General features: G+C 37.9%; 3 protein-coding genes across 3 annotated transcripts; all 3 read right to left on the reverse strand.

The window, feature by feature from the left end:
- Window positions 1-653: 653 nt before the first annotated feature.
- LOC140853741 (disease resistance protein RGA2-like) lies at window positions 654-2,811 on the reverse strand. The gene has a single exon (XM_073248657.1). The coding sequence runs from the start codon at window positions 2,809-2,811 to the stop codon at window positions 817-819; it is 1,995 nt and encodes a 664-aa protein (XP_073104758.1). The 3' UTR covers window positions 654-816.
- A 64-nt stretch (window positions 2,812-2,875) lies between these two features.
- On the reverse strand, window positions 2,876-3,631 carry LOC105037788 (putative disease resistance protein RGA3). The gene has a single exon (XM_010913412.2). It carries the CDS (start codon window positions 3,599-3,601, stop codon window positions 2,876-2,878), a length of 726 nt encoding a protein of 241 aa, XP_010911714.2. The 5' UTR covers window positions 3,602-3,631.
- Window positions 3,612-4,366, reverse strand: LOC140850889 (disease resistance protein RGA2-like). Its single transcript, XM_073248315.1, has 2 exons — window positions 3,735-4,366; window positions 3,612-3,636 (listed from the first exon to the last, which is right to left on the reverse strand). Exons 1-2 carry the CDS (start codon window positions 4,364-4,366, stop codon window positions 3,612-3,614), a joined length of 657 nt encoding a protein of 218 aa, XP_073104416.1.
- Window positions 4,367-10,008: the final 5,642 nt, after the last annotated feature.

The following is a 10,008-nucleotide window of genomic DNA, read 5'->3' on the forward strand; positions in this document are numbered from 1 at the left end:
TGGGACAGCCGGCCAGGAGCTCATCCTGGGATAGTCTTGAAAGACTTTTTAAAGTGGATTCGATCCGGATGATGACTGAGGTATAGACTTGGATAGTCCAGAGCCAGAAAGAAAATGTTAAAAATCATATGATTATGAAAGGAGAAATGAAAGATAAGACATGAAACAATTGTTGAACAAAAGTGTTTCACCTGTTAACATATGATGATGCATCTATCTTGACAAGACAGCAAATTTATGAATATTTGCATTATTCTGGACATTGAACATGAGATTTTATATTTTATTGCTATTCTTTATTTTCAGACTATATTACTATATCAGTGTGATATGGGAATTCTTACTGGACTGTAAAGCTCACACCCCTTCATCTTTCTTTTCTTTTCAGAGATACAGGATGTTCATGATTGGCTATGGCTTAGATTTATGGGTGAGCAGATGGATAGATAGAGTGTTATAGTACCTGATCAGAGAATTGTAGAAATTTAAATTGTAATTATGCAAGGTTTTATGAATTATATTTGAAATTAATTGTTATGGATGTTAATATTGTAATATTTATTTTGGCCTTGCATATTCTTTAGGGCTTGCTCTAAGGAGTGTGCGGCCATCACGTATCTGACCGGGGTGTTGGGTTCGGGGCGTGACAGAGGTGCTGCACGGGGCCTAAAAGAAGAGAATGCTTATCATTTTGTATTGTTTTGGATCGGGAATGTTAGCTTACAAAAGAATGGACCTGCTCATCATCTGTCAATCCCCATGTGTGGGATACCCGAAATGAGGGCCTAATACTTTCCTCCAGTCTTGCATCTTCTCTCACAGTTCTGGACAGCCTGTTATTTGTAGGTAATCGAGGTTGGGAAGATGCTGCTGCAGTCCCGTAGGCGGTGAGATCAGGCTGGGGCATTCAAAAAGAGTCAAACTCTTGAGTGCTTTGAGGCCTTCCATCCCTTGAGGCAGAGAAGAGAGCTTTGGTAAATTACGAATTTCAAGCCTTTCCAGTGCTGTGAGGCCTTCCATCCCTTGACGCAGAGAGGAGAGCTTTGGTAAATTAATAATTTGAAGAGAATGGAGTGCTGTGAGGCCTTCTATCCATTGAGGCAGAGAGGAGAGCTCTGGTAAACTATTAATTTCAAGAAATTCGAGTGCTTTGAGGCCTTCCATCCCTTGAGGCAGAGAGGAGAGCTTTGGTAAATCAATAATTCGAAGAGAATGGAGTGCTGTGAGGCCTTCCATCCCTTGAGGCAGAGAGGAGAGCTTTGGTAAACCATGAATTTCAAGAGATTGGAGTGCTGTGAGGCGCCCTAAGCCTTCTGGCAGGGAGCTGATGTTATGGCAACGCCTAATGCTTAGAGCCAGCAGCGATTCTGGGAATTCAGGTAGTTCTGTTGCTCCTTCACAATCTGAAAGACAGATTGTTTCCAGAGCAGTGAGGTGATGCAGCGAATCATGTGGAAGGTTGCCCCACTTTGGACAGCTGTCGATGAAGAGCTGTTCAAGTGCAGTGAGGTGTTGTAGTTCCAGCGCTGCTACTCCACCTGATGATGACGAGCAGCCAACGAAGTTCTCACAATCACTAATCTGCAGACGTCTGAGCGAACTTAAGCCTCGTATCATTTCAACCGGCAAGGAAATCAAACTATCACAGTTTTCAATGGTCATCCACCGAAGAGAGTTGAAGTTCTCCCACCGCCTCATTGGTGACAGAGTACCTATGATAGTTGTTAACTTTGGACAATCCTCGATCATTAAATATTCAAGATTAGGGAAGGATGGTCTTCCTTCTACTCCCGACCATTCCTCCAAGTCATCCATGCGGCATAGAACAAATCTGCACAGTGAAGGGAATACTACATCATACTCGTCTCCTCCACCTGCACTGCCATAGAAATCATCTCCGCCCATGTGCTTCACAGAAGACAGACAACCTATTTCTAATGTCTCAAGATAGGGAAGCCATCCAAGCTGTGGGACACGCTCACATTTGGGGCAATTTTGCAAAAAGATTTTTTTCAGATTCGACAGGAGCATCGATTGGCCCACCAACCATGGAGGAAGTCTTTTACCTGAGTAGTTTAATATGTGCAGCCATTTCAAGCCTTGGGGTGGTTGAAGGGCTTCCAGAACCTTCTCTGCATTCCCTTCTGTCAATTCATTAGATGTTCTACCATTCGACCAGCGCAAAATCAAATTGTGGAGATCCTGCTTGGAACCCATATTGGCAGCTTCAGCTTCAACTACACTCCTCACATTCTCGAGGCCATAAAGTTCAAGGCTGCCTCCGACGCACAAGTCTTTCAGCTCTTCTATACTTCCACTTCCACTCTCATTTCCAACTGGGTATGCTGTCAGCGTACGGAGGCACCTCAATTGCTCTATCCCTCTAGGCATGCTTAATAAGCTTCCACAACCGTGAAGATAAAGATGCTTGAGACTGCACATCTCTCTAATGCCATGGGGCAGCTGACGAAGTCGCTTACAGTTGGAGAGGTTCAACGTCTGCAGATTCATAAGGCTTGATGTGGCTTCAGGTAATGTAATAATTTCAGTTCTGGAGAGGTCAAGGTACCTTAGATGCTTTAAATGGAGTGTTGAAATCGGAATGTCATTTATATCCCTAGCTCCACTTAAGCCTAGTACCCGCAACTTGGTCTCTGCCCAATTGATATGGGAAAGATCAATCTCCTTCCGACGGATCCCCAACAGCAACGTACCCAAATCAATCTTGCGCTGATCGCTCAACAACAGCAGCGTCCGGAGCGTTCTAAATGCATCAACCTTCTCCGTAGTTGAAAGCTTCGGATCGTCCATGGTTATAGATAAATGCCGAACGGCGGTATTTGAAATGCTTTGAGGCTTAGCAAGAATGTGGCATTCATTCCCTATAATCAGATCGTGCAAGGTCGTGAATCAGATCGTGCATTTTGAATGTCTGTTTGTGAATTATCATGTCTTGGAAGAAGGATCTTGACAACAGCTCGTAGAAAATCTCCTGGCCTTTCAATTCCATGTCCTCCTCTAGATCAGATGGAATAAATCCATTAGCCATCCACAACTGGATCACCATCTCCTTGTCTATTTCATTATCCTTGGGGAATATGGCGCAATAAGCAAAGCATTGTTTCACATGACAAGGCAGGTGATTATAGCTCAACCTTAATGAAGGGAGGATCTTATCATCATTTAGCTTCCAAATTTCACTTTCCATCACTGACCTCCATTCCCTCACCTCCCTCTTCGTGCGCATTAATCTCCCCAGTATCTTCGCCGCCAGAGGCAGGCCTCCGCACTTCTCCACAATGGCTTTTCCAATATGTATCAGATCTGCGGACTTCTCCGCACCACCCTCAGAAAATGCGTTTCTTTCAAACAAGCTCCAGCATTCATCATCGGACAGAGGTTTCAGTTCATAGGCATCGAGCGTGCCGATGATAGATGAAACAACGGTTGTACTGCGGGTTGTCACAATAACGCAACTTCCTTCAGCTCCAGTTGTTAACAATTCTTTTAATTCTTCCCATGGATTCCAAACATCGTCGACCACAAGCAGAAATCTCTTACCACTGAGAACTTCTCTTAGCTTACGCTGTAAAGAATCCATATCGGAAAGTTCATATTTTCCCTGAGTTGCCGATTCTATAATTGTCTTGACAATGTCTTTAATATCAAAATTCTCTGAGACACAGACCCATATGCGATGCTGGAAATGCTCTGCCACCGTTTTTTCGTGGTACACCAGCTGTGCTAGCGTCGTCTTCCCGAGGCCACCGATCCCAACTACTGGAAGGACCGAAACATCACTCCTCCCTGCTCGACTGATAAGCAACTCTACGATCTTCTTCTTATCTTCCTCTCTTCCGATGATGTTTGACTCATTAACAAAAGAGTGAGTTTCTGGTCTCTCTGTAATCAAATACCGCCTATCCACTGGACCAATTTCTGTCAGATGGAACTTAGATCTCTCCGCTGCAATGTTATCCAACCTCTCGACGATCTCTTTAATCTTATTCATCATTCTAATGCGAAATATGATAGGATTACGGAAAGAGAAGAACTCCCATACCTTCCTCTTCATGCGATCTCGGATCTCCGCCGTCTGCCGCAGAACTTCATAGTTAAACTCATCCAGGATGTCTTCAGCATCATAGGCTGCATCCTTGAGATCTTGCAACCATTTTCTCAGCGCCTTGTTGTTCACTTGCTTCTCCTCAGCATCCTGGAGGACGGCTTGAACGGTGCACAGCGTGCTCTCAAGATTTTTCAGCTTCTTAAAGAAGCCCCACATCTTTCCATATTCACGAAGGATGTGGGATATGGATTTCTCAAGCAACACCTGCACCAAGGAAGAGAGAATAACCTCCGCCATATCTTCTTCACAAGGTAGCCGGAGGGTTTAAAGTTGGGGTGAGACAGGAAGCTCTCCAAAGCTTTGGAGAAGACGGGGAAGAGAGACCACGTTGACTCAATGTTGACTTATCGGTTTACTGGAAGTGGAGAAAGTAGCGGTATCGCGTTCCCCTCTTCCGCTGTTAATCGTCAACTTATTCCTTGCTTCGTCTGCAAGCTAGGAATAAAATGATGGCAGCTTTAAAGTTACAAATGGCCCAGGAATAAAATGATGGCCCAGCAATTTTTTTTTAAAAGAATTAATTCTAATTTGACAACTAAAAGAACTCAAGTCAACATCCTTAAGTAGAATCAACTTGATTATTTCTTATAGAATTCTCTTCATCATAACTATTAATATTAATCAATAAATCTATACAAAATCTTGTCCCTTGTATAAGTCATTCAAACTTTAACACTAGTAAGATATCTTATTTCAATTCAGAAATTCAAACTCTGACTTGAATAATTAATACACTTCACCATCTTCAACAATCACAAGAAAAATTAAAAAAAATCTAATCCAAAGATAGTAATATGAATTATTAAAGATTTCATCATAACCTGTATATCATACTCTGACAAAATAAATTTTTTTTTTTTTTTAATTTAACAACAATATCAAAATATTTTTGATCTACTTAGAAAAATAAACTTTTGACTTGAAATTCAATGCAACTTGAAAGATTAAGGAATCATATTCAGAATATGATATTTTGAGTAACCAAAAATTTTACCAAGATGTGTATCTCATATTCTCATAAAAAAATTCAAGTATATTTTTCATCTAAGATTGAGTTTCATATATGATCCTCTTATAGGTTCAGTGTTCAAAAATATTTCTCTCTCATATGATGAAATTTCTTCTTAGACCATACCCTAATTAACTTTCTTTTGATAAATCCAAAATTCATAACGCATCAGACAATTATCATCGAAATTAGAAAAGTATCATGATCTTCAATCATAAAATCATCTAGTATACTCAACATAACTTATCAATACCTCCCACTTCATTCCAAGGTCAACTCTTTTCATACTTAGGTCAACCTTACTAATTGAAATCCAAGATATAACTCATCAATTTTATTATAGATAACATATGCCACTTATGCATAAATTCCATCTTAATATCTATTGATTCGAAATCTAAATATTGAATATTCTCTTTCATATCTATCGTGTTCCTCATGATCATAACCTAAGTTCAGACATCACTAGAATTACAATTCTGAATAATTATAACCTTAAACTCAAATACCACTTAAATCATATTTTCTAGTGATCATAACTTAAACTCTAATATCATTTTATCATACCTTTAATGATCAAAATCTTAAACTCTGATATTATCAATCATACTTTAGTGATTATAATCCCAAAGTTTTGATATCACTTATATGACAATCCCTAGTGACCTTAAACTTGGCTCTAGTACTATTCTGTCATATCCTAATCACTTATATCATTGTCTCCAAATGAACGTAACCTAAGCTCTAAACTCAGATGCCACTCTGTCACATCCTACTGATCTTACATAAAGTTTTAATATCTCTTCATAATCTCTAGTGATCTTAAACCTAAGTTTTGATATTATTCTATCACATCCAAATCATTTATATTGTAATCTCCAATGATCATAATCTAAGCTCTGATATCACTCTATAATATTCTAATCACTTATATCATAATCCCTAATGATCATATCCTATGCTCTGATACCATTCTGTCACGCCCCGAACCCAACACCCGGGTCGGATACGTGATGGCCGCACACTCCTTAGAGCAAGCCCTAAAGAATATGCAAGGCCAAAATAAATCATTACAATCTTATCAACCATAATATTTAATTTCAACAGTAATTCATAAAACTTGCATAATAACAATTAACATTCCTTCAATTCTCTGATCAGATACTATGACACTCTATTTATCCTTCTGCTCACCCGTAAATCCAAGCCATAGCCAATCTAAGTCATCCTGCAACTCTGAGAAGAAAAAGAAAGATGAAGGGGTGTGAGCTTTACAGCCCAGTAAGAATTCCCATATCACACTGATATAGTAATATAGTCTGAAAATAAGGATAAGCAATAAAATATAAAATCTCATGTTCAATGTCCAGAATAATGCAAACATTCATAAATTTTCTGTCTTGTCAAAATAGATGCATCATCATATGTTAACCGGTGAAACACTTTTGTTCAACAATTGTTTCATATCTTATCTTTCATTTCTCCTTTCATAATCATATGATTTTTAACCTTTTCTTGCTGGCTCTGGACTATCCAAGTCTATACCTCAGTCATCATCCGGATCGAATCCACTTAAAAAGTCTTTCAAGACTGTCCCAGGATGAGCTCCTGGCCGGCTGTCCCACGTACCAAAGCCCGTGAGAGGCTGTCCCAGGCATAAGCTCCTGGCGGGCTGTCCCAGGCATGAGCTCCTGGCCGGCTGATCCACCTGTAAGCCAGTGGGGGCTGTCCCAGGCATAAGCTCCTGGCGGGCTGTCCCAGGCATAAGCTCCTGGCCGGCTGTTCCACATGACAAGGCTAGTCCATACCATAAATCTCTTTCTTTTCATTTAATCATTATGTGTTGATTTCATTAATCAATTCTGTCTTGCATTATGATCAATTCAGATATGTCATATCCATATAATCATGCCATCAATCTCTGATACATATATATTGACATAACATACTCATGCTCAAAATCAAATAACAGTATCTCAGGTATAATAAATTCATCGATCTCAAATCCGATAACGCAAAACCAATAATGCAAGACCAACAGTAAAATAGCATATATAATAGTGATCATGTACAGGGATTCTTACCTTTATCGATGACTGATCCAAACACAGAAATCAATGTTCTTCTTTGATTTATGAATTTCTTTAACAAAATATTTCACTCGATATCATTTGCAGACAATCATCTCTTCATAACCCTGATCAAATATAAAAATCATATATAGAGAAAATTATCGATAATCGATCCTAATACACAAATCGAGGACCTCTCTTAGGATTAACCAAAATTAGGACTTGTCTATGTATCTGGATCCTCCACTGATCCATAAGACTTTTAGAGAGAGAAAATCCATGAAGAGAGAGAAAATTCTAGAGAGAGAAAGTAGAGAGAGAAAGTGGAGAGAGAAATCTTCATATCCTTCCGATGAGGCACTCATGATCGAGATCATCAGAGGTCCTATCAGGGTGACTCAATATGAATTAAGTGTTACAAATTTTGAATAGGATCGAACTGGGATCAGATCTACCGCACGAATTTCGGAGCAACCTCAGATCATCTTATTTTCATCTTCAAGTTTATTCTAGGGTTCATAATGCAATCAGAGAAGAAGAAAAGATCCCAGAGAGACAAAATCCGTAAAGAGAGAGAAAAGTCTAGAGAGAGAATCTAGAGAGAGAAAATATAGAGAGAGAAGGTAGAGAGAGGAGAGAGAAAAGAGAGAGAAAGAAGAGAGAAAGGAGAGAGAGGAAAATTCTCTCTCTTCTTCTTCTTCTTATTTTATTTTATTTTATTTTATTTTTTTATTCTTTTTCTTTTTCCTTTTTCTATTCTTTTTTTTTTCTTTTTCCTTTTTCTTTTCTTTTTCTTTTTCCTTTTTCTTTTCTTTTTCTTTCTTCTTCTTCTTCCTTTCTTCTTTTCTTCCCGCGGCCACCATTGGCTGAAACAGGGAGGACCGTGAGGTCCCCCCCCCGGTGGCTCGGGCTCCGGCAGCTTGGCCGGAGATCCGACAACAGCGGGAGGCGGCGGTGAGCAATGGACGGCCGGCGGCGAGGTTCGGCGGCAAAAAATCAAAAAGAGATCGGAAAAATAGGGGATTTCTTGTTCATGAATTTTCCGGCGAAGACGGTGGCCGACGGCGAGGCTTTGGGCCAGGGAGAAAGGGAAGAGGGAGAGGAAGAAGGGGAGGGGCTTACCTCGAGCTCCGGCAGCCGAGAAGAACTCCAGCAATCTTTTTCTTTTCCATCTAAGAACCCGCGGATCCTTTTGAAAAAAAATCCCTCAATCTCTCAAAATCCCGTGATAAAAAACCTAAAGGAAGGGAAAGGGGATTTTATAGAGGAGGAATCCGGTTTTTTACTCGGATTCCCCACTCCTTTTCACGGTGGGAAGAAGACTCTCAACGGGAGTCTTCTTCCTCCCGATTCCTCTGTTTTTTTTTTTTTTTTTTTTTTCTGGGTCGTTACATTCTCCCCTCTTTAAAATAATTTCGTCCTCGAAATTAGGTTATGTCGTTTGAGATATCTATTTCAAAGTATACATTCTTCATGTCATTCTCAAGCTTACAATAATGTCTTTTATTTCTCATGATCTTGTTATAACAAAAATTATTTGAAATCTCAAACTCATCCCTTCTTATTGATTTCTCAACTTTTTGAAGAACTGTAACATTTTGGACTTGTATTAATATACTACCATTATTGGTCTAATACATTTCACTCGAAATTCATAATTATCTCATACTACCCCTGATAAATAAAGATCAAACATCGAGCACTCTTTACAATCATCGATTTCTTTCTTCACTTGATTTTCCAACAAATTTTATATATAGACTCTCATCTTAAGAAAAATCTCAATCTTCTATATCAGTTCGAGTAACAATATTAAATTTAAAAAAATATGAGATCTATGTCAGGACATTCTAAATTTGAACTAATATCAGAACTATCAAGCTATTAATAAATTTGAGATATCTAGACTTTCTTGGCATTATCTATAATGAAGCAACCTACTAACAAAAATTATCCGACTATGATCAGATAAAAAAATTATTTTTTATTAACAACTAATGTATTCCATAATATCTCAGAATCAAAAATTTAATATTTCTAATCAATTTAACCCACCATACTTTTGCTGCGCACTCTGATCTTGGTTATCAAATTATATAATTATATCAAAGATAAAAATATCCTTATATGTTAGATCGATCCAAGATAGATCCAACCTTCAAATTTCAGATAAAACTTAGGGCAAAATTTTAAGTTTCTTCATCTTTACTACCTTTGGGTATAGCATATAAAAAATTAAATCTTGATCTACTTCCTATATTTGAAATTATTGTATAAGTTTCATCACTCTTTCAAGAATCCAACATATCTAGAATCAATTAGAGTTAACTTTAGATTTACCTTACAATCATTTAGATAATTTCTAAATCAATCTTCCTTTTTTTTTTTTAAAGAATTAATTCTAATTTGACAACTAAAAGAACTCAAGTCAACATCCTTAAGTAGAATCAACTTGATTATTCTTATAGAATTCTCTCATCATAACTATTAATATTAATCAATAAATCTATACAAAATCTTGTCCCTTGTATAAGTCATTCAAACTTTAACACTAGTAAGATATCTTATTTCAATTCAGAAATTCAAACTCTGACTTGAATAATTAATACACTTCACCATCTTCAACAATCACCAAGAAAAATTAAAAAAAAATCTAATCCAAAGATAGTAATATGAATTATTAAAGATTTCATCATAACCTGTATATCATACTCTGACAAAATAAAATTTTTTTTTTTTTTAAATTTAACAACAATATCAAAATATTTTGATCTACTTAGAAAAATAAACTTTTGACT

Source organism: Elaeis guineensis, chromosome 14 (genome assembly GCF_000442705.2).
Source record: "Elaeis guineensis isolate ETL-2024a chromosome 14, EG11, whole genome shotgun sequence".
In the NCBI taxonomy this organism is placed as follows: Eukaryota; Viridiplantae; Streptophyta; class Magnoliopsida; order Arecales; family Arecaceae; genus Elaeis; species Elaeis guineensis.